At 42.0% G+C, this 25094-nt stretch overlaps 1 protein-coding gene across 1 annotated transcript in view; it reads left to right on the plus strand.

Moving 5' to 3' along the window:
* The window catches only part of LOC107112232 (hornerin-like), a 115938-nt gene that overhangs the window by 75848 nt on the left and 14996 nt on the right, over positions 1-25094 (plus strand). Inside the window, exons 31-59 of the mRNA XM_015413329.1 lie at positions 630-671; positions 941-982; positions 3196-3231; positions 3756-3794; positions 5745-5774; positions 7192-7218; positions 7723-7758; positions 10674-10709; positions 10977-11021; positions 12959-13000; positions 13112-13150; positions 13754-13792; positions 13928-13966; positions 14075-14122; positions 15563-15607; positions 15703-15738; positions 15959-15994; positions 16104-16148; positions 16469-16504; positions 16626-16670; positions 17156-17197; positions 17446-17478; positions 17595-17630; positions 17746-17781; positions 17897-17932; positions 18048-18083; positions 18199-18234; positions 19751-19786; positions 19905-19952. Coding sequence (XP_015268815.1) covers positions 630-671; positions 941-982; positions 3196-3231; positions 3756-3794; positions 5745-5774; positions 7192-7218; positions 7723-7758; positions 10674-10709; positions 10977-11021; positions 12959-13000; positions 13112-13150; positions 13754-13792; positions 13928-13966; positions 14075-14122; positions 15563-15607; positions 15703-15738; positions 15959-15994; positions 16104-16148; positions 16469-16504; positions 16626-16670; positions 17156-17197; positions 17446-17478; positions 17595-17630; positions 17746-17781; positions 17897-17932; positions 18048-18083; positions 18199-18234; positions 19751-19786; positions 19905-19952 — 1122 coding nt within the window. The remainder of the gene's footprint in view (positions 1-629; positions 672-940; positions 983-3195; positions 3232-3755; positions 3795-5744; positions 5775-7191; positions 7219-7722; positions 7759-10673; positions 10710-10976; positions 11022-12958; positions 13001-13111; positions 13151-13753; positions 13793-13927; positions 13967-14074; positions 14123-15562; positions 15608-15702; positions 15739-15958; positions 15995-16103; positions 16149-16468; positions 16505-16625; positions 16671-17155; positions 17198-17445; positions 17479-17594; positions 17631-17745; positions 17782-17896; positions 17933-18047; positions 18084-18198; positions 18235-19750; positions 19787-19904; positions 19953-25094) is intronic.

Raw genomic sequence — 25094 nt, forward strand, 5'->3', positions numbered from 1 at the left:
TGCCCTGTTAGAAGCCCCTGTTCAAAAGCCCTGGATGCAAGCCCTGAGGAAACCTGTATGCCTTTTCATGGAGTTTGACCTCTAATGGATTCTGACATTTGTGAGCTGTGGTTCCACCCCCTGAAGTTACAGAAGTCAGTTGACTCACTTTAGTCAGTAGAAACCCCTCCCAGCCAGACCATGTCCTGAATATGCACCAGAAGCTAGATGTTTTTCAGACAAACACACCTCAAACAGCTGAAGAGTCACATGAGCTCAAGCACATAGACACACACACTCACCACATTTCGCAGCAGTTCCAAACTCAGTTCTCCTGTTAGAACCCTCCGTTCAAAAGGACTAGATGCAAATCCTGGAACACCATTAATAAAAACTCTTCTGAAGTAAAGCAAAATGAAAACATTTGCACATCAGATAATCATTGCCAGATCAGGGCAGTGCTGGGCTTTTCCCATCCAAAATGGTAGATGAGTGATGAAGTTAAATGATTGTTTTCCACCACCAAAGAAAAGGAATATTCCATGCAAGCAGAACTCACAAACATTCTCATTAAACATATAATAGATCAAAGTTATTTATTCATTAGTTACCATAATCAGTATTTAGTGTCCTCTACTTTTTTTTCACAGGCTGCATCTCGTGCTCTAATACGAAAGACTCGTAGTGAAAAAGTAAGCACTGCCCAATCGTGATAGTTATTGGTTCTGTATTGCTCCTATTTGAATGGCACAATGTACCAGAAATGAAGCACACCCCAGTTCCCACTGAAGATTGAATTGCCATTAATTTTAATGAAACTTGAATTTTACCCGCAGCCCTATCCCAAAACCCCTTGATACTGTTACTTGTTGTGATAAGTACTGCTTTATAGAGCAAGCATAAAGGTATTAATACTTAGCATGAGTACAGTTAATACTTGGTGCACTTTACTTTTTCACAGGCGGCATCTCGTGCTCTAGTACGAAAGGCACGAAGTGAAAAGGTAAGCATTACCCATGCATGTTTTCTTGGCTTTTGATACTAAGTGGCTGTGACATTGCTGACATTTTATTTGAGTCCCCCTTGAAACCTTTCTTGAAAGAAAAACACCCAACTTTATGATGACAGTTTACTGCAAAGAGTCAGACCACATAGTCCTTTGCCTGTGATGGCTGTCTTCTTCCTGTATACTGGGTAGCTGCTTTGGTAATAGTGAATGGATTATCTAACTCCCTCATAAGCAAAAGTTGTGATCCTGCCTGGTATTGCAATTTCCTCATTGTGTATTGAGCAGTAGTACATAATGTTTTGTCTTTTCCTTATAACAAATAAGTCACCTGGCATCTTTGTAGCTGGATGGCACAGCCATCCAAACACAGGACTAACCAGGGCCAATGTTACACAACACAGGGAATTGAACTTAGAAAATGTACATGGAATGGGGCACCTGTATTTCTCTCAAAGGACACACCTTGAAAAGACTGAAGGGGAAGAGTGTGTGTCTAAGGTGGTTCTTATACTGTTGGGTTTTTATAAACCATCTCCCCCATCTCTGGAGTTGTCTAAGGGCAGCAGTTTCTGATTTGCATCAGTCTCTGTCGGATGCATCCTTCCCCATTGTTTGCCAGATGGCGCACAGGTTGGCAACCGCCTCACCGTGCCTGTTACACTGGAATCCCTTCTCTATAATTGCCAGACTATTTGGTAGTGGTTAATCTAAATACATTTGCAGTCTTTTTCCAGCATTTTCCACTGCAGATACAAAGCTTCATTTTATGGTTATTGGTCCAAATGTCTGAGCTGGCTGAGGCAGTTCTCACTGCACTATCCCACAGTGGAATCTGCCAATCCCTTTTGTTTTTGTTTTGTTTCACTATCACTGCAAGAAGGTTGTAGAAGCTGCTCCAATAAATCCCTCCTCTCTCAGTTTCCTGCACCAAGTTATGTATAAAAAGTAGCTGGATGGTATGGAGAGAATTCTGATCCCCCTCCCCCAGCTCTGCCTGCTCCCCATCCCACCTTTCAGCACTGGAATAAAAATTTATGCAGGCACATGTGATGGAACCCCCAATCGGCCATGTCTTTCTACAGTACCCATAGGAAAAGATGGTGATCAGACATTTCATACCAGGGGAAGCTCATTCAGATTATGAGTCATTATTACATTTGCACAGCAGTTTTTTGAGGAGAGTGTTAGATCGCCGCTAACAAAGGACAGGAGAGTGATTTCAGCAAGTGATTCAGCTTTACTGAAGTAACGAACAAGCACTTAAACGCATTCATAACCAGAACAACTTAACATTGGGAGCTAGGCTCCTTTTAAACACTCCCGGGCTAACATAGCCACGCCTATTTACACTTAACAACCAATGAGGTTGTGCGGATAAGGACCAATGGAAGTTCTTCCCACTCAGGGAACAGCTCTGTCATGATTGGTCACTGTTCACGAGCGACCAATAGTGTGTGAGCACTGAAGGAGCCTTGGCTGGCTCGAAGCTTAACATGGGAGTTGAATTAGGCGATTCATGTAATACTTTCAATACATTACAGAGAGAGTGTCCCATATTGTAGCACTCAGGTCCATAGCCAGAAAAATTTAGTTGGTGGGGCAAGGGGCCAGGGCACTGGGGCAGGGGAGCAGGAAGTGGGTAACTTAATTAGATTATTAATTAAATTAGGTTAGTTCCCCGGGAAGGTCACTTAGCCACTCTGCTGCTTCTGGTCAGTTTCACTCCCCTCTGATCAGCTATTAGGTTTAACAACTGATCAGAGGGGAGTGAAACTGACCAGAAGCAGCAGGGCAGCTTCCCTTTCCTTCCCCAGCCTCCCGGCCACTGCAGAGGACTGAGAAGGGAAGCCCTCCTGCCACTTTTGGTCAGTTTCACTCCCACAGATCCCCTGTTAAGCCTAACACCTGATGGGCAGGAGTGAAACTGACCAGAAGCAGCAGGGTAGCTTCCCTGGAAGAGCCGGTGAGGCTGCGGAGGGGCAGGAGTCAGGAGCGCAGCCCAGTGGGGGTGGGGCAGGGGCCTGGCATCCTCCCAGGGTGGGGCTCATCCCTGGTGGGGCTCTGTCCCCAAATGCCCCACCATGGGCTATGGGCCTGGTAGCACTACACAAACTGGCCAAAGAGTTCCTTGTTATGATATATCTATCTATCTTGAAGGATTTAAACAAAGCCAGCAAATTAAGTTTCCTTCCTTTGTTTTTCTTCAGATCCGCACTCTAATCAGAAATGCTCGGAGTGAGAAAGTAAGCACTGCCTGAAATTATTCCCCCTATTTGACCTTGTCTATGTGCCTGAAAACCTGATAATCTATGCTATAACTATGCCATCATAAACGAGAGTTACAGCTTCTTAAAACTGTTGAAGTCAATGGGCTTACAAGGTACACTGTGCTAAGATTGCACTGATACGGTATTAACCAGTGCCAAAATGAGGTGAGTTTAAAATGCAGTGTGGTGTTTCTGTTACATGTGAATGTTGGCCTAGGTGTGGTCCTGTGGTCCTGCTGACAAAGGGCGGGCCTTGTTTTAGACAGGGCTTCATCAGCCACAGTGCAAGCCAAGCCTTCTTAGCTCAGAGCATCCTTCTGAAAGACCCATGCCTGTTGCTTAAATCTGCTGCATTTTATTGCTAAAATTGCAATAGTCTCTTAAAAGTTTGTTTTAGTGTTTTGGAGGCTAGTTAATAAGATTTTCTTCTTTCACATGGCATCATTGATTTAACCTGTTTTTCATGGAAGGAAATAACTAGCATTCTGGCTTTGTTACAGAATGAAACGTCTACTTCGCAAAGCAATAACAATGGCCAGGTAAGGACATGAATGCTGCTGATGAAATTCACAAATAATGGGCTCTTACTATGATTTTGCTTGCAGTACTCATTTTTATTATGACCCAGGCATCTTTACCTTGAAAACTTTTATTCATAATCTGCCATGAGACTTATTTTGGACTGGTATCTTGTTTTTTAGCCTGTATGCTGCTTTGTGAGCACTTTCTGCTAACAGCAGAATATAATAATTTAAATAAATAATGCACATATATTGCTGTCCAGCTATGGTTCCTGTGCAAAGAGGGGTTGTCCATCATTAAAAGGATATCCACTCCATGATGTTTAAGCTCTCAACTGCCTGCTAAAAGTGAAGAAATTAATCTTTGCTATCATGCATGTTGGTCCTGCAGACGTTACTCTATGGGGCTGGCACAGAGAGAATGAAGGCAGGGGAACCTTAATTACAGATAAGCAAGAGCCCCAGACTCCCGTGGGCCCTGTTTGCAGGGACAGGAGAGAGGCGATGAGGTGGTAGCCAAGCCATCTGTGTCTGATGGCACCACGAGGCAGAGGTTGGGGAAGCCTCCACAGCTGCACTGGCTCCCTAGGGCCCTTTCTCCTGGCCTGGCCAATCAGACATGACCTGTTGTGGCAGCAGGCAGGGCCCAACCAGTGGATTTTGTGGAGGGAGTTTTTATTCTGGTCCGACTAGCTGGGTTATTAAGGACCCTCCTGTGCCACCTGGATAAGAGGTCAGGAGTGAAAATTGCTCTCCGCAGAGCAAATTTCCTTTTCTCATTTTGAATGCCACTGAGGAATTCACAGCACCAATATGACCCGCAGGGAGCATGCATAGCTGCCGTCAAAACAGCAGTCCCAAGTCTCCTTCTCTACCTCTCTCACAGTACGTCCTGCTATAAAATGTAACAAACAACCAGTTAAACAGCTTGGGAGCATGGAAACTCAAAGCTCAATGATGTCAGATGACATGATTTTTTAGCACAGTACTTTCTGAGGAAAGATGGAACAGAAAAAGAAGATGCAGGTGTACTGCTTTTCGTTACAGCTACACAATCTTTGTTATTCTTAAGTGAGGAATCTTAATGTCAGTGCCAAAGTATCCATTCACTATAGTCGGGGGTGTCTGCCCCCCCCCATGGGGCAATGGGACATCATAATTGAATTCCATGGTCAGCAGAGACTCCCCAGACACAATGTTGTTCCTTAATTGCTTCTTTATTGGGTGCAGCAAAGTCCACACAGGCTTCCTCACAAGTGGCGTTCATGAGTGCAGTCCCCTTCACCCTCCCATTTCTGCCCCTTCAAACCCCAAGGTGTCTGAGCTGTTCCAGCAGACCTGTCCCAGTTTGGTAGCCTTATCTTGCCCCAGGCTCCAGCTCCTCCTGTTTCTTCTTTGTACTCCCTCAGCTTTGCTCAGACAGCTTCATTCCTGACCCCCCCCCCATTCTGACAGGTCCCTTTTTATCCCTGAGGCTTCACCCATGCTGCTCAAGATCTCTCTTCTCAGAGCCTGGTTGCTCTCTTAACCCCTTGCCTTGCCTTGCCCCACTCCAGCAGGGTTTGCATAAGGCTGCTACTGTCTTCTTGTGAGGCGCCCTGCTCTATCCAGGAGCATCTGCTGCCTTTTCCCCAATAAGTGGAGCCTCCTCTGGCCTCCACTGCTGCCTTTGTGACACAGGGGGATTTAATTTAAGGAGGGTACAATCCCATGACCCACTTCCTGTATCTTAAACAGTATGATAGTTGTTTACACTTTTACCAGTTCTGTGTTCTGATGGTCTCCTTGTGGAGCAGTAAAAACATACTGGCCTATAGCATAGTGGCATAGATTTTAAAAAAAAATTAGTAAGCTCCTCAGGCACTGACATGTAAATTGGAAGCCTTGGCCTGAATGAATGAATGAACATTTCATTTCTTTGTTTTGATAAATCACATACTGAGACACTGATTTCAACTTTCTTTATAGGATGGATCATTTATATCTGCCTATAGACGGGTAAGCAAATTGTCCCTTAGACTAAAACTTGATGTTACTGTTTCTATTAACTGAGCATTAAAGTGGATGCAAAGACTCTTCATTTCCTGTTCCTGTCTGTCAAAAGCTCAGCCTCCCACATCTAGCTGCCCATGAGAATTTTCTCTTGCCTTTTTATATCCTTTCTGCCAGCCATTTTGATCACCCTCACTCATCTTGTCTCTTTGGGGAGCTAAAAGTAACCAATCTCTTTCTGACACATTGATAATATAACTTCCTTTCTCTTTCATTTCAAAGTGGTCAGGTACAGTATGATGTTGTTGATACAATCTGGGTAATGTGTGCAGGCATGGGAATCCGTTTTCAAGCTTTCTGAAAACCATTCAAGGGGAAAAAGTGCTTATAACTATACAGCTAACCAGTGCTGATTGTTCACTTTTGAGCAGCTGTTTAATGCCATTAATGTATATTTGTGGTAATTAGTTCTTACTACACTAGAAGATTCCCAAACATTTTTATCATGGAAATAATAGCAACTTTACCACGCATGGTTGCTGTGAAGACTGATGACATAGTAGAAGTCCTGTATATACCATACCATACCATACCATACCATACCATACCATACCATACCATACCATACCATACCATACCATACCATACCATACCATACCATACTTTGTCTTCTGGTACAACTATTGAGCTGTATGACCTGCAGAATTTCTACATGCAAATGTTTTCCCATGGCTTTCCATGCCAGAAATAGCTTCATCTGCTGAATTTCTCATGTTGAACTGAATTATGGTATGAACCAGTTCTAAAGGCATTTTTCTGTATCATACAATTGTTACAGTACAAAGGCCATGCCCCCCAAAAAAAGGTTGACAACCTTGTTTTTAATAACACTACGTGTTGAAATGGAAATCTACATTACATTTTTTAAAAACTTGATTTTAGCTAAACATTTTCTTTATAACTTTAAAAGAGACTAAAGATAAAAAGTCTAATCCTCAACTCATAATGTAATATACGATAACCAGCATAGCAGCATTACAAATGAAAAGAAATAGGTGGTTGGTGTTATTTATTTATTTATTAGATTCAACTTGTTAGACCAACCTTCCCTACAAGTGGGTCTCAGGGCAGTTTGCATCAAAAACAATATAATAATACTCCCTTAAATGACATTGAAACATACTAAAAACAATATATTTTGAACAGTACAATTTCATTATCCGAGATGGTGAAACATTTAAGACAGTGCAGTGGGGGTTAACTTATCTCCACTGTCTAGAAGGGAATAGTAATTCAAGTTTCTTTCTGTAGTGCTTTGGCAGGAGTGCAAGCAAATTTCTCAATATATATAATATGCAAAAATGTTCCATTTCACGAGACTTGTTACAACAAAGATGCAACTAAATGTTCTGTATTTCTACAGGGAGAATGTGTTTGCCCTGGTGCACAGGTAACTGATATTCTTCTCTAAATACATAGCATTTATTGTTTGTCACTTAATACATCCCTGATCTGTGCTTTTTTGCCATATGTAACAGAGCTCTGTTTCCCCTGACGTGTGTTGATTTTTTGCAGTAGAAGAAAAATACATATTTGGAATCCAAACCACTATCCAAAGGGAATCTATTGAACATCAGACTTGGTCTTTATAGTGACCTGGGAGCTCAGCACCTCATACAGACTTTCACAAGACCCAGTTCCATATGGATCTTTATTGCAGAATGCACTCCATTGCACTGTGGAAGAACGCAACTGCATTCATCATTTATTAGTGTAATCCACAACATTCTCTGTGGGTGCAACCTCCATTTCTTGGTTAGGATAGTTGTAGGTAATTTTATTTACCCTGTGCTGTTTTGGTCACTGAAACACTGCAGTGAGGAGATAACAACACTGATGGGAACAAAAGAAACATCCTGTTCTTGAAAATGAATGTGATTACCATTTTTTACAGGGCACTTTTTCTTACAAATATAGAGGTAGGAGAGAAGTAAGTACTCTTTCTACACTTATTCCAATGTGTCTTTATTATTATTTTTTTAAATGGCTCAGTTCAAACAATCCTCTGTATCATTGTTTGAAGAGCCATGAACAAATCACAGATTATTAATGCCCTCCCTCCTCTTCCATCTCCACTCTGGCATGCAGCTACCTGCTCAGTTTCCTGATTAGTGTTGTTTATAATTTGCCATCGTAAATCTAACAGCCAACTAGGGCCCCCTTTTGTGCAGATTAAAAAATCCACGAGGGGCACCCCGGACTAGGGCAGATGTTTCTGTGAATTGATGAAGAACCCCCAATTTAGCAGAAAAGATCTTAAAGTTAAAAAGGAGATTAGCTCACAAGATCTTGTGAGACTATCTCATAAAATTTTGGCCACCATTTTGGGTTGCCTAGATAATCTCAGATAATATAGTCTAGACAACCTAAGGGTGGTCTCATGAACTCAGGACTTTTAATTTATTTTCTGTTTTATTTAATTCCCATTGGAGATGTGGGAGAGCAGAAGCAGGAGTCAGGAAGAAGGAAGGAAAGAGAAGCCACGGGAAGAGGAGTGGGGACAGGCCACAGGGGTTGCGGGGGGGGGCGGTGGACGACAGAAAAGATAATTGGAGAGAGTGGAGAGGGGAAGGAAGCAGCAACAAAGGCAGAGGGAGAGAGAAAGCAGGGGCCAGTAAGGGGAGAAGAGGAGGAGTCACAGAAACTGTGGAAAAGCATAGTGAAGGTGGGACAAGTGAGAGCCATCAAAGGGGGGGGGAACAGGAGACATCATGGTAAGGGGGTCAGTGAGAGGGATAAGATTTCCCCTCCCCTTTGTGTCCATGTGGCCCCTTTTTGTAATGTTCAACTTTGCAAACCATGGTGGTAAGATCAGATTCAGAAACTATGGTTTGAAGTAGTCTCTTTCTAGTTTGAAGGGCAAGTTTTGATCATGGTTTTCTGAGTCAAATGTTGTGTAGTAAACTATGGTCGGTGCTAAACAAGAAACAAAGAGGAAAGCAGCACTGAAGAGCAGATGAGGGAATGTATTAAGCCCACATTTAGTTATGACAAGGCAGGATAGGTTGCACACTGACCATAAAACTGAATGTTACTGTAGATCTTATTGCAAACTGTACAGAAGGTCACTGCACTGTAAATGCCTTAGACACTAATACACTTGTAGTTGTGGGCAACTAGGCCAGTGTAACAACCAGTGGCTCAGCTGCAGATGTACATGTCCTCTTACATAAAAACTTGCATCTAGCCACTTCAGTTGACGAACATAACAATGCAGGTGGCAATGTGTGGGCACCACCATATTGGCAAAGCGTGTAGACTCTTTGCATGGATACAAGACTCCCTCTTGCTAGCTTGGGGTATCAAGATGCTACAGGACTTACAGTCACAGATACAGTACTTAAGTTCTATGAATATTTTAAATACATTTCATCATATTTGGAAATATGCTGGATCCTTGACAGGTGGAGATGCCATTGTGTGGAATGGATAAAGGGGTACAATAAAACTGACTTTCACCCTGACCAGGAAAAACATGCCTGGTCAACTCAAGGCATGATAAAAATCCTTTAAGAACCCTTTATGATGAGACAAAGTTCAAACAAATGGGACAAGTGGCGAAAGACATATGAGTCAAAAATATGAGCGCTCCATTGAAGGATTTCTTCTCAGTTTAGTTTTGTCCCTCCTTCTCAAGTATCAGTCTTTTGTATATTCTTTTCATAATTATATGCAGTCTCTTCTCAGAGCTGTGATTTTTATTTCTCAATGAAATACTTGCTGGATGTAATTGTATCTATTTACCCTTGTGCTCAATTTTTTTCTCCTCTTAGTTGTTTGATGCACTGTACTCAGATGTAGGGGAGGTAAAAGGAAATTGTGAAGCAGCCAGTTTTAACTTCTAAAACAATTATTTTTATGTTATGAAATGCTGGAGAGGAAGCACATGGGATGCTGGTGAGGCAATGTCAGGTTCAACAGCAAGTAAATCTCCACACATGTTTCCAGGGAAGCGTTATGCTTTATTAGACTACAGGTCTGTTACCATGTCCACAGGGTTATTGTTAGGAATGACAATAGGGCGGAAACATCCCTACATATAGCAGGATGAGGCAAATGGCTAAGCAAATGAAATCCGAGCACGCGGGCGGGAATTCTCCCGGCGGGAGGTTACATAATAAGCGGGAGAGTCTCAGTGCCCCATGAGAGCCGAAAAATTCACACCTGCAGTGGAACGCAAGCCCTCCCCCCGTCACAAGGTCAGGCAGATAACTCAGTCTGGCAGCACTGGTTCTCACGGTCTCCCTATCGCTGTTTATGGCAAGTGGCAGAGCAGCGAGCAAGCTATGAGGCATGTGCCGTAGCACCAGGATCAGAGAAGGGAGCAAGCAAAACATGGCAGCTAGCTGACAGGCAACAGTGATGTACAGTCCACACATTCGTTTCCTTTAATTAAAAAAAAAGATTTTGTAATCAAGAGAAGGGCAGTAATTAAGAGCTTCTTAAGTGGTTAAGTATGAGGCTTCCGTCCTGTTCCATTCTATTGCCTTACTATGGCATAGATTCTTTAAAAACTCTGAAAGTGAAGCATCAACTGTGTCAGATCACTGTATGTTGCAGAGACAATGTTGCCTCATTACATGCATAGTTGTAACAGTGCAATAAACTGCTAGCATATATGCATCCTGCAATTTAAGCCCACTTAATGCCAGCAAGTTCACAACATCCAGATACATATATTGTACACTCTTTCATACCACTGAACCACATCAGAAATGCATGACAGGGACCTCTTGCAAATGGAATGCTTCCAATGAGTACCTTGAGAAGTATATCACTATTCTCCCCCCCCCCCCGAAACAGGGTTTAGAGAAATGTAGCTAAACTTGTTTTCTCCGTCTCTAGGGGTCTTCCTCCTATGGCAGCAGTTCTTATGGCCAGGTAAATATTTGGTGTTCAGTGCTTTAGAGTTGTACTAATATTATAATTACTGCCTACTAAAGATAAGAATGAAATATTATTTAAATACTTACCCAATATTGTTACAGAAATGATAACCAGGTAACACCAGTGTAACTGCCATCTGTTTTCTTACAAGGAAAATGCATGGCTCCTTGTCGTACAATGGATTTTTATCAAGCAGTGTAATGTTCAGGAAGGCCTGCTAATGAAATGATACAAACGCTCTGTTTTTGTTTTTAAAAACAGGGTTCATCTTCCACATATGGTGCTAGTGGGAGCTCTTATGGACAGGTAATTTTTTTTTAGAAAATGCTGCATTCAAAGACCAAGCCAGGAAGCCTTGACCCCTTTTCTTCTTCTTTCCTTCGCGTGTGGTTGGAAAACAGAATATCCATGGTCCTCTCAAACTACAGCCTGTTCTGATGTCCAAATGAGGAACAGTGACAAATTGTTCGGTGTGTTGCTTACAAACCAGGATTGAAATGACAGGAAAAAACAGTGATTTGAAATCTGGTTTATAGGAAAGAGAACAAACTGCAGTTTTGTCATCTCATCAGATAAAGCTGTCACAACAAATTGTAGATAAGAGAGAACCAGGAGGGTTTCCATTTGCCTTGTGTCAGGACAGGAGTGGAGAGGGAAGCACACTTTGTGAGGACTTCGCTGCTCCTTCTCATCACAAACCAATTGTGATTTTGTCTGAGGCACCTGAAAGCAATCAGCATGACATTTGTATGCACATCTGTATAGCAATGCCTCCAGGGGTCGTTTCGTAGAAAAAGAGCTAGGGGAACTCATTAGCATAACTCATGAGCATATGCCACACCCCCTGACATCACCGGAAGTGTGTCATAAGGCCACATACCCTGCCCCCAACGGTCCCGGCCGCCGCCGGCCTTGCAGCTCCACTGTTGAGCCCCATGAGGGGCCTGGCGGTGGACCTGCAAGGCCGGCGGGAGTGCAAGGAAGCCCCGCGAAGGTCCTCCCTGGCCCCAGGCAGGCAGGGGTGGGGAGAGGCAGGGAGGAAGCAACTTACCCTCCCTATTCTCCTGCCTCCTCCTGGCTGAATGAGGGCTGGAAGCGGGGTGGCCGGAAGCAGGGGGCGGGGCTTCGTCATGTGCCCCGCCCCCGTACCTCACCCAGGGGAACTGCGATCCCCCCCGAAATGACCTCTGAATGCCTCTATATTTAGTTTCCTTGCAATGAAAGCACTGTAGACAATGCTTTGGTTACAACTATTTCAGCAGAGCATAAGCATAGTAAAAGAAGAACTCCTATGTACCCAAAGATGTGCAGCCATATAGAGTTGAAAGAGATCTTGAGGGTCATCAGGTCCAATCCTCTGAGAGACTAAGTTCCACAAAGAGACCCTGAACCCCAAGGTGCCTTACCTTTAGATACCTTATCTTGTACTTTCACTTTTTCTTCCTCTCAGTCTTTCAAATTACCAACTGTTTTTTTTTTACATTCATTTGCCCTCTCATCTCAGCTGGAAATGCCCGAGGGTGCTACTTTCTTTGAGCTATGACTGGTATCTGATTCAAAGTGCTCTGGTAGAGTACCAGTTATTGGGAGCCTAGCTTCCAACCTCTGCAGGCATCCTTGAGGCTCTGAAAGCAGGGCCGCTAGTCTCATAAAAAGAATGTCTCATGGGGGTGATCTCTGAACCCTTTTCAGGCATCTCAGTGTTCGGAAAGCACCCTGCTGGGGCAATCACAGTGGGCACACTTTCCTCATCTCAAGGATGCCCAGAAAACAGAAGAGTGTTCTGTCCCTTTCCAGCCATTCTTAGGGCTCTGACGACCAACCTGCTTAGGTCTGTCCCAGAGATGTGCTCCATGTTTTGACAGTGGGAAAATGTGGAGGATGAGAAACATATTGTTGGGGGGCCCGTGAGACTTGCAGGGGAGAAATCCCATATTCCACACACACACCCATTGCTGAGCTGGCGAGGCTCCAGGCCCCACCACCTCAAACACTGAGCCCAGCAGCCAGTGTTGCCACAGACACCCCAGAGCAGCTGCTGGCGTCCTCTTCTCCTGATTCTGGTCCTGCAGCAGTTTGGTGTATTAGTCTTAAAGTTATGTTAAATATGTATTACTTTATGGACTATCTCCAGATTAAATTCATTTTTGTAGTTTTATACAAACATAAAAATAACACTTTGGGAAACCACCCCTCTCACCATTACAGCATCTTTTCTGAAGTATTCTCTCTTTTCTGCATAGGGTGGATCATATGGCAGTGGCAGCCCTGGATCATATGGACAGGTATGAACTTGGAATATATTGTGTTATTCCAATAAAAGTGGATTTTTTTAATTGAAACCTTCTCCCCCTTCCCAGTACAGTACCTTTTCTGAAAATAATGTCTCTTTTTGGGGTGGACCATATGTTGGCAGTGGTGCATCATATGGACAGGTGAAAATTCTTAAATGTACTTGAATGTACTTTTTAAATGGGATGCTTGTTTAGTTAGATACATTTCACCCCCCCACACACAGTACCTTTTTTGAAAATAATGTATTTTTTTGTATAGCCAGTTTGGTGTAATGGTTAGGGGTGCAGACTTTAATCTGGGAGAACTGGGTCTGATTCCCCACTCCTCCACATGCAGCTGCTGGGTGACACTGGGCAAGCCACAATTCTCTCAGAGCTGTTCTCTCAAGAGCAGCTCTCAAAGAGCTCTCTCAGCCCCACCTACCTCACAGGGTGCCTGTTGTGGGGAGAGGAAGGGAAGAAGATTGTAAACCACTCTGAGACTCCAAATGAAGGACGGGATATAAATCCAATCTTTTGTCCTCCTCCTCCTCCTCCTCCTCCTCTTCTTCTTCTTCTTCTTCTTCTTCTTCTTCTTCTTCTTCTTCTTCTTCTTCTTCTTCTTCTTCTTCTTCTTCTTCTTCTTCTTCTTCTTCTTCCAATGAAAGTGACTGTACTTTTTAAACTGGACCCTTATTTAATCAGAAACATTTCCCCTCCGCAGTACAATACCTTTTTAAAAAGATAATGTCTCTTTTTGTACAGAGTGGACCATATGCTGGCAGCGGCACATCTTATGGACAGGTGAAAACCTTTATATATATATTGTATTGTTCCAATGAAAGTGAATGTGTTTTTTTTAACTGGACCCTTGTTTAATCAGAAACATTTCCCCTCCTGACTACAGTACCTTTTTTGAAGATGTCTCTCTTTGTACAGGGCGGACCATATGCTGGCAGCGGTACATCATATGGACAGGTAAAAATTCTTAATATTGTGTATTGTTCCAATGAAAGTGAATGTATCTACATACATGCATATCTACATACATACATACATATGAAACACTGACTGTTTTCTGTTCAGGGCGCACAGAGTGGATCATACAGTGGTGGCAGTGGAACATATGGGCAGGTAAAAACTTTTTGAATGCACTGCATATATGGTAACCTATTGTGTACTAGTTTCATTTTTTCCCCTCTAGAATAAGGATAATATTCTAGTCTTTGAAAGTGGGGTTTATATTATTAGGCTTAAAAGAGAAAGAAACACAAAAATGTAAATGAGGAGCTTGAGCAGAAGAGGGGGTTATTTTTATTATGTATATATTTGGGAGGTTTCTGTGCTGCCTTTCCAGGGAATCTGGATTGAAAAAGGTTTGCTCTGCATTTCAGAATAAATATGTGTGTAAAGTGCTGTCGAGTCACAACTGACTTATGATGACCCCGTAGGGTTTTCAAGGCAAGAGACTAACAGGTGATTTGCCATTGCCTGCCTCTGTATAGCAGCCTTGACACCCTGCCAACAAAAGTCCGCATGGTCAAAGCAATGGTATTCCCAGTAGTCATGTATGGCTGCGAGAGCTGGACTATAAGGAAGGCCGAGCGCCGAAGAATAGATTCTTTTGAACTATGGTGCTGGAGGAGACTCTTGAGAGTCCCTTGGACTGCAAGAAGAACAAATCAGTCAATCCTCAAAGAAATCAACCCTGACTGTTCCCTGGAAGGCCAGATAATGAAACTGAAGCTCAAATACTTTGGCCACCAAATGAGAAGGGAGCACTCACTGGAGAAGACCCTGATGCTTGGAAAGATTGAAGGTCAAAGAAGACGGGGACGGCAAAGGATGAGATGGTTAGACAGTGTCATCGATGCAACGAACATGAAGTTGAGCCAACTTCAGAGGACGGCGGAAGATCGGAAGGCCTGACGAGAGCTCGTCCATGGGGTCGCGAAGAGTCGGACTCGACTGTGCGACTGAACAACAAACTCCCATTGGAATACTAACCAGCCTAGCTTCAAAGATCTGACTAGATTGGGCTAGCTTGGACCATCCAGGTCAGGGCCAGAATAAATGCCAGATAAAAAGAAGGTGGGGGGGGTGTTGATGGGATGAAATGATGCTTCTTGGCCAGTACTGAGTGAGAAAAAGAAGGATGGGACTTTTTAGTTGTAGCTAAATGACAGAGGGAGTACTTGAAGAGGCCAGGGCTAACTTGTAATGTGTAAAGTAAAATCTACTGCTTAGGGAGGTTAGGAATAATAGGTTAAAATCATATGGTAAACTGTAGCATAAGGGACCAGCTGAACACTGCAGAGTGTTTGCAACTTTTGAAATGTAAATGGTCCTCTGCAGAACATTAATTCATATTGCAGAAAACACTTTATCTGATTTTAATGAGTCTTCCAGCCTTGGAACTCTTTATGTTATTAGAGAGTCTGATACTAAGAAATATATAAAACAAAAGGTTTCTATTCTCAAATATACAAATTAAGTGAGAGTAGACATATTACGGTAATATGGCATTTCAGTAACAGTAATTAAATAATGGTTAGATAATGGTTTTCTTTACAGGGTAGACCAAGTGGAACCTATGGAAGTAGTAGTCAGTATGGACAGGTAATTCATTTTATTGTATTGTTTCTAACAAAAAGGACTGCACATTTTTTATCGTAACTTCCCAACACACTACCTTTAAAAATTCTTCTATACAGGGTACGCCATATGGAAGCAGTTCTCAGTATGGACAGGTAATGTATTTCTTTCCAATGACAGTGAACTTGAACTCTCTTCCTCCTCCCAAGATTTTTTTTTAAAAAAATAACAGGGTTTCTCGTCAGGGTGGGCAAAGTGGGGCATATGGTGGTAATTCTGTTCTCTCCAAGTAACCTGAAAATGCATTTTTAATTGCAACCATTTTATTCCCCCAAGTATAGCATCTTTTTGAAATAAAAATTCTCTTCTATCCAGGGTGCATCATATGGAGGCAGTTCTCAATATGGACAGGTAATATATTTTATGGCATTCTTTTCAATGACAGTGAACTTGAAATTTTACTTCCTTTCCTCCCTCCTCCTAAGAATCTATTTTGATATAGCAGCTTTTTTCTATACAGGGTGGACAGAGTGGGACATATGGTGGCACTACCCAATATGGACAGGTAATTATATTCTCTCCAAGTAGCCTGAAAATGCATTTTTACTTGCGACCAGTGTTCCCTCTAAGCTGAGTTGGTGTGAGCTAGCTCACAGTTTTTTAGCCTCTGGCTCACACTTTTTTGTCTCAGCTCAGCAAGGATGGCTTCAGAGCAAACTGATTTATGCAGTAGGCAAATCGCTCGCTCACAACTTTAATGCACATAGCTCACAAGGTAGAATTTTTGCTCACAAGACTCCACATCTTAGAGGGAACATTGCTTGCGACCATTCCTTCCTCCCAATTATAGCATATTTTGTGAAATACAAATTCTCTTCTATCCAGGGTGCATCATACGGAGGCAGTTCCCAATATGGACAGGTAATATATATATATATATGTATATATATTTGCATTTTTCCCCAATAACAATGAACTTGAAATTTTACTACCACCCCCAGAATCTTTTTTGAAATCAGCTTTTCTTTTCTTTTTTGTACAGGGTAGACCAAGTGGGTCATATGGCAGCACCGGCCAATATGGACAGGTAATTGTACACTTTCTAGTAAAGGAATGCATTCTCCAACTTGAAGATGCATTTTTAATTGAAACCATTTTCTCTTCTCAAGTACAGTATATTTTTTTAAAAATAAGAACTTTCCCCCTGTTTCCTCCCTGGGAACTGAGATCGCGGGGAGATGCTCTCCTGACTGCCCCACCAATTAAAGACACTTGTTTGGTGAGTGCACAAGAGAGAGCTTTTTCCATGGTAGCCCCACAGCTATGGAACAATCTCCTCTCATTGTTGATCTTCAGGAGGCAGCTGAAGATGGTTTTATTTAGGACTGTATTTGGATTGATTTAGCTTGTTATTGGCAGTCGTAATCAGAGTTTTTAAACTGTGATTTTAATCAGTTTTTATAATTGTTGTTTTATTTTTTTATATATAAGTTGCCTTGAGCTCCACAAGAGACAAAGGTGGCTAACAAATGATTTGAATAATAAAATAATAAATAACTCTTTTCCATACAGGGTGCACAAAGTGGATATGGTGGCACCACCCAATATGGACAGGTAACTTAATATATTGTATTCTTCTCAATTAAAGTGAATGCACATTTGTAATTGTTATCCTTCCTGTATAGGGTAGACAAACTGGATCATATAGGGGCACCACCCAATACGGACAGATAAAAGTCATGGTTAATATATTAAATTCTATGCAATGAAAGTGAATGTATGTTTTTTACTGGAACCCTTTCCCCATCTGAAGATCAATGTCTTACTTATATCAATGTCTCTTTTCTGTACATGGTGGACAGAGTGGATCATATGGCAGTGGATCATATGGGCAGGTAAAAACTCTTAATATATATTATTTCAATAAAAAGGAATCTGCTTTTTTAATTGAAACCTTCTCCCCCTCTCCAGCACAGTACCTTTTTGGTAGTAATTTCTCTTTTCTGTGCAGGGTGGGCAGAGTGGCAGCAGTGGATCCTCCGGGCAGGTAAAAACTCTTAATTTATTGGTATTATTCCAGTAATATATTGTATTATTCTAGTAACCTTCTCCCCCTCTCCAGCACAGTACCTTTTTGGTAGTAATTTCTCTTTTCTGTGCAGGGTGGACAGAGTGGCAGCAGTGGATCCTCCGGGCAGGTAAAAACTCTTAATTTTTTGGTATTATTCCAGTAATATATTGTATTATTCTAGTAACCTTCTTCCCCTCTCCAGCACAATACTTTTTTGGTAGTAATTTCTCTTTTCTGTGCAGGGTGGACAGAGTGGCAGCAGTGGATCCTCCGGGCAGGTAAAAACTCTTAATTTTTTGGTATTATTCCAGTAATATATTGTATTATTCTAGTAACCTTCTTCCCCTCTTCAGCACAATACTTTTTTGGTAGTAATTTCTCTTTTCTGTGCAGGGTGGACAGAGTGGCAGCAGTGGATCCTCCGGGCAGGTAAAAACTCTTAATTTTTTGGTATTATTCCAGTAATATATTGTATTATTCTAGTAACCTTCTTCCCCTCTTCAGCACAATACTTTTTTGGTAGTAATTTCTCTTTTCTGTGCAGGGTGGACAGAGTGGCAGCAGTGGATCCTCCGGGCAGGTAAAAACTCTTAATTTATTGGTATTATTCCAGTAAATATTGTACTAGTAAGAAGGCCCATTGTGGAGAGAAATGTAACAAGCCCTAGTAAGAGAGCCTGGGGGAGTGTGGTGGCCAGCAGCAGTCATCCAACCCCCCAACCCTGGCAGCTGCAGCCTAGCAGCATGGGCAGACCACCGGTGGACGCAGGGTGGGCTGTCACAGCCTGCAGGGCTTGGCGGTAGCTGGGCCTCTGTCTCCCTGTCCATCCCTTGCAAGAAGAAGGGGCAGTGGCAGCGTCGTCCTCCAGGTCCAGTGGTGGGTAGAGCAGCGCCCCTCTGCCACCACCCTGGTTCCCGCCATGGGGTCGGGCAGCAGGAGGCGGTTTGCTTGGTTGCAGCTATGCATGTGGGAGGTCTTGTTGTGTGGGGGATGGTGTTGCTGGTGGTGGCGGCAGGGCCTGGCGCAGAGCAGTGGCAGAAACAGTCCAGCGGAGCTTGATGACGGCAACAGGGCAGCTGGTGGAGGGGCAGCCTCCTGTCGCAGCAGCAGCCATCGCCCCACTGTCACTTCCCTCTCAGCTGCTTCCGAGTCTGCCGGCACCCCAGCGCAGTTGGCCTACTCTGCGGAGCAGCTGTGGAAGTGGGCCGGGGGAAGGCAGGAAGGAAGAGGCAGTGACCTCCAGCTCCTCAGGGCTGTGTCTGAGGGAGATAGGGGAGGCCAAGCGTGGGAGGGCTTGGCTGACAGAGCGGTGGGTGCCGTCTTGTGTGTGTTCACGGAGGAAAACGGCCTCCCATTGCTCGGCCTCCCCCAGGGCTCCTGTGTCATGTGGGCTGGCTTCTCCCAGGCCGGCCAGCAGCCTCAGAGGGTAGGCGGTGACGTGGCTTTGGGGCCCCAGGGCGAGCTGGACAGAGCAGTTCCCAGTGAGTGATCAACTTGGGGAGCCATCCCTCGGCGTGCGAGCACCCAGAAGCCCCCCCGTGTGCCCGGCTGCAACAGAGGCAGCGCTTCACAGGTGTTGCATTGTCCGTGCAGGGCAACAAATGCAGAGGGCAAGGGGGCGGCGGAGGGGGATTCCCTGCATCACAAGGAGAAGGGTTTCATGGGGCAAATGAGCACCACAGGAAGCCCGTTGGGTGGCACTTCTCTCCCTGCCCAGGTTTCTGGACATCTCCGGCCTTTTGCTGCCCTCCCCCCCCCCGGTCTCCCAGTCGGCCTGTGCACCCTTCGGCCGCCAGAGCATCCATTCCGTCGGTCTGCTCAGAGCACAGTGAGGCCAAGACGCTGGCGGGCGCCTCTGTGGGTGGGATGGAGGCAAGGCAGGCAGCCAGTGCAGCCAGGGGATTGGCAATCCTTTAGAGTGGTAGCCGAGGGAGCCAAAGGCTGTGGGAGCGTGTGGAGCATTCACACCAAAACACTTTTATATATAAGGAGAGAAGATTATTTTAATGAAAATGAATGTGATTTTTAAAATTGTAACCTTCTCTCCCTCTCTAGCACAGTACCTTTTTGGTAGTAATGTCTCTTTTCTGTACAGGGTGGACAAAGTGGCAGCAGTGGATCCTATGGGCAGGTAAAAACTCTTAATTTATTGTATCATTTCAATAAAATGGAATATGCTTGTTTAATTGGAAACTTCTCCTCCTCTTCAAACAGTTTCTTTTTCAAAGTAATGTCTCTTTTCTGTACAGGGTCAACCAGGTGGATCATATGGTGGCACCAGTGGATCATATGGACAGGTAAAAAATCCTAATACATTGTGTTTTTCCACTGATTATGAGGTTGCATCTGCAGGAAAATTATTTTTCATGTTGCTTTTATTGCTGCTGCAAATGCATTCACGGTGGCAATGAAGCATCCCCAGGATCAGCTGAGAAATGGATTCCTGCCTCACTTCATTTTTTTTTAAATTTCTCTTTATTGAATTTTCACACTTAATAGACATACAAACATAAATCACCATAATTTTCCAGTACAATGCCTCACATTACTAATATTTTTGTTATACACAATCAATATTTAACTTCTCTCTATTCTTATACTAACCCACTATGATTCCAGCTTATGTTTCTCATACTCCTTTTCAAATTTTTCTGGTCTTAATAATTCTCTAATACCCTATTTGCTTTCCTATCTTTACTCATTTTTCTTTACTATATATCTATATATCAAGTTACCTTTTATTACATTCATTCTACTTTTTGAAAAAACCCAGTCAGCTAGACTATTCTCTTCTATATATCAAAATAGCTTTTTATAAATTCATTTTAATTATTGGAATACACCCTCAGCTGGACTGTTCACCTCTTATTTTCAACATCATATTTACTCTAGTCATGGGGAAATATTTTTACAATTAAACTAATAAATAATGTAGAATTTAATCATTCTGTTGGTGGTTATACCATTCTTACCCACAATGTATTTCATTCTAGCTTAAATTTACAATCATGTGGAATACAATAACACAAATAAATTATAGAATTATAAAATAAACATGTTAGTCTCAAAATATTTAATCATCGTCCTGGTAATATTACTACCCTTATCATCCTGTTATTTTATAGTAAAATTATCAAAACCAAATTTACTCAGAGCCAAATATTATTCTTACCAAAGTCAATAACTTGTAATAAATTCATTTTACTTATTGAAACACACCCTCAATTAAACTGTTCACCTCTTTTTTTCAACGTCATATTTTCTCTAATCACGGGGCTCAATTATTAATTTCCTAGGGCAGCTACCCTTCCCAAAGCTAGTATATATAGTAAACTAATAAATAATAAACAGTTTAGTCATTCTATTGTTAGTAATACCACTCTTACCCACAAAAGTTTACAATAACGTAAGGTACGATCAGAAGAATACATTATCTAACAGTAAAACAAACATGTTACTCTCAAAATATTTAATCATAAGCCTAGGGATTTTTGCTATCATCTATCACACCCCACTCCTTGTTGCAGTACCACCCTCTGTCGTGTAATTTGCTCATAGTATTACAAGTAACACTACCATTGCCCTCATTCAATCTTATTTCCAATTAATTTATAGTAAATTTATCCACAGGAAATTACAAGTACCAATTTTTAATCTTACCAAGTCCCACATAAAACAAATTTCCTAACATCCCCCACAAAAATCCAAAAATCCACATGAGACAAATAAGGAAGGGTAAGAAAATAAAGATTTTTTAAAGCCACAGTCCTTGCCACACCAATATATTTCAGTTCTTTTTTTCTTGATTTTCCCCGTTCTCTTCTACATGTCGTCGGTCTTTGAACTCCTGCATCTTTATTTCCATGTTGTCCTTTCCATAATTCCTAGTATTTAGTTGCTTGAACATTTTGTATTTCTTTACTCCTTTCTTTACTTTTTTCCCTCTTGTTTGTCTCTTCCCTTTTCTCTTAAGTAAGTTCAACAAGCATTTTTTCCTTACTGTTATTTTTAGTTTTCCTTGTCCCTCCACAAATCCTTTAGCAATATCTGCCTCCTGTAACATTTCTTCTGTAAATACATTCTGTGCAACATATGGTTCTTTCTCCTGCTCCGTTTTCTGCTCCACGTCTTTCCTTTGGGTTCCCTGTATTTTTTCCTTATCTTCCTTATGCTCCAACAGTTCATTGTGGGAATTTCTCAACAGGTTTTCACAAGTTACTTTAAATGTCTGTATCATTTCTTCTACGAAATGTTTTTGAAACTGTTCCCATTGTTCCCTCGTAAGGTCGCAAAGTTTTATATCTCCATCTATCTCTTCTTTCACATCTAGCACCTCCATTTCTTCACTTCATTCCACACATAGCTTTCCAATTTAATCAAATTCAGGTATATTTCAACAATAGTTTTTAACGGGTAATGATACTTTACGCAGTTCGTCTTACCCTTTACAATTCTCATAGCATTTGTTTCCCAAACATCGTCCACGGCCACTTTCTTCATACATCGGAAAAGAAAAATCCTCAAAGGGTACATAATCCATTCTTCTTGACCAAAATATGCACAAAGCCAGTCTTCCAATGTGAAGCATCGAATCCATCACACAACAACAAAGAAAAAAAGGTTTAAAACCGGAGGCTGCGACTAGCTCGAACATGGCGGCCATGTTCTTCCCTGCTATCGCTCCTACTTCGGGGCAGAACCGGTCACCCCCCGCAACTGCCGGGTCATGGGAGGGGCCAGAAAAAGCCCCCTGCTCCTACACTCTGTCGGAGAGTGTTGGTCAAGCTCTCCCAGCGCCTGGGAGGCTCAAAAAGAACAATAGAGGTTCGGGCAGCTCAGAGCGCATCAAACGCCTGCCTGCCTGTCATCGCGCCATACCGGAAGACCAATTCCTGCCTCACTTCAGTTGTCTTGCAGCTTTCCCTTCCCATTCCTTTCATATCTGTAATGAAAAGAGCTAGACCTACTTTTCTTTCCAATGAAAGCTGGGAATTCAAAGGAACTAGTAGGTCACTGCAATAGATCATTTAACTAATATTGCTCTAAAGCACAACAGCAATTACAGATTTTTTTATTTTAAAAAAGCTCCCTCAAAAAGCCCTCTGGTGACATTGTGGGGACAATGGTAGCCTTGAGAGGCTGATAGAAGAAAAATGGCATGGAGATTAGCAGGACCTTCAAGAACATGCACCTTCTGATCCAGACAGCATCTTAAATGCACTTGGAGGATTGTGTTCTTGCAAAAAAGACTATAGCAAAGCATGTTTGGGGGGGAAATGAGCACAAAGCCAGGGAAAACATAAAAAGAGGATGATTAGAGGACAAAATACTAAAAAAAAGTACACCACTTCGGAAGAAAAGGTAGAACAAAAATCCACGTGGAAGCAACCTGATTAGGACAGTCCTTTCTCCTATGTACAATTTTTTTTGTATTTTCTACATAGGGTGGATCTTACGGTAGTGGTTCAATCGGAAAGGTAAAAACTCTTGTATGTAATAAAATGTCCAATGAATATGGTTTCTTAATTGGAACTCTGCTCCCTGCCCCCCCCCCGTACAAGTTTAATTCATAACAGTGTATGGGCACTCACAATCTGAATATAATTATTATTTTTTAAATATTTTAAAATCTTACAATAAGTATTAGGAATTGTTTTATGAATACAATGAATGCAAGGGCCATCAGTATTAAAATACACATGAAAAGAAACATAAAATGAAAAAGTAATGATGAACAATGGATCAAAACAAGGTTAAGAACACATAAAAACAACATTGCCAAAAGGTACATAGCTAAATAAGATATTTAAACTTTCATGTAGAGCTCTAGCCCATATTTCTTTAGCTGCCAAAGCACACTGCACCACTCTATACAAGACAAACTATTCAGAGTCTGAGAGAATTAAAATTTATTTTTTTTCCACTGTGGAAGGATCTGCACCTGCAAAATCTCAGCAAGATGTTTGCCTATAAGCTATATATAAAGAGGACTGAACAAAATTCAATGCGAGAGGTCTTCCAGAACAAAGGCTCCATAGATACATAAATGTGCAGCAATTGGTAGTTGAATGTAATGTAACATCGAGCTAAAATAGCTGAAGGCGTTGTTTGAAACTAGATGGATGCTAAAACCATTCTAAGTTTGTGGATGCTGGGAAAAGTTGAAAGCAGTAGGAAAAGAGGAAGACCTAACCTGATTTGGATTGACTTGATAACATTTATATAGTTTCTAAACCATTTAACGTGTCATGTTTAAATGCTTATGCTTTGTTTCAGCTGTGTTTTAGATTTTTGCTGGTTTTCAGATTTCTGTAGTCCAAATCTTATTGCACTGTTCATTGGGTGCTCCATACTGTTGACTGTATTTGACTTATACTATTTAATCCATCTTGAGTCTCAGTGAGAAATGTGGACGATAAGCAACATAAATGAATGAATAAATAAGCAAAATAAAGGAAGCCATGGACTTCCGTTTGCAAGACCAGAGCAAGGCTGGTAATGATAGGGCATTTTCATAGGGTAGCCATAAGTTGGAAGTGACTTGACAGCACATAACACACACTAGCTTGTGGACAGTTATGTTGGGCAGATAGGAAGCTCTATATTTTTAAACAATTTGAACCAGGGAGAAAGCCTGGAGAGAGACATAGTGCGCAATTTGAACCAGGGAGAAAACCTCGAGCGAGACATAGTGCGCAACTGTCCAACCCAGTTTTAAAGGCTGAATATATTGGAACCAGCCAAAGGAATGCCTCGAGGTCATGTAGAAATTGTTATATAAAACTACATTTGAGAAGCTTGTAAGGCAGCAAAGTAATATTATGCCTTCGAAATGTTTCCAGAAAGCTGGAATAAGTTGCCAGTAAATTGGTCCTTAAAATTCCCATGTTCCTATAACTGTCAGAAATCATCATGCCCACCAGATTAATAATAAAATAAACTGAGACCTTTCAGGATATCCAATCCGATTACTTTCCTTTGAACATTGTCGTGAACAGGAGCCTTTCAGGATATCATATCATTTCTATGAACTGCACAATTCTGAGGATATTTGCCTTTATCAGAATATTCATTGTCAGTATAACCATTATCACTATGATTTCCTTAAGCCTTTGAAGAAAAGATGCTTTTTTCCTAGGAATTCAGTTTTCCTTGAGATAACCCCTTTCTTGCGCAAAGAAGACTCCCATAAGAACTCTCACTGTTAAACTGCTCTTAGAGTGATTTAAATATGCAAATATGCAAAGACCTAATGTAACTATGTAACATGTAGCACACATGTAACACACATAGCAGTCACCCCAGCCACCTGTTAGTGGAAGTAGGCAGTGGAGGGAATTAAATCCAGTCTCACTGTGCACCTAATTGACTGGCTAGTGCTTTATAAGAGCATTCCCAACAGCTGGAGGAGGGAAGGATCTATATTTGCATCATCATTT

Source organism: Gekko japonicus, unplaced genomic scaffold, assembly GCF_001447785.1.
Source record: "Gekko japonicus isolate JY-2015 unplaced genomic scaffold, Gekko_japonicus_V1.1 scaffold70, whole genome shotgun sequence".
Classification (NCBI taxonomy): Eukaryota; Metazoa; Chordata; class Lepidosauria; order Squamata; family Gekkonidae; genus Gekko; species Gekko japonicus.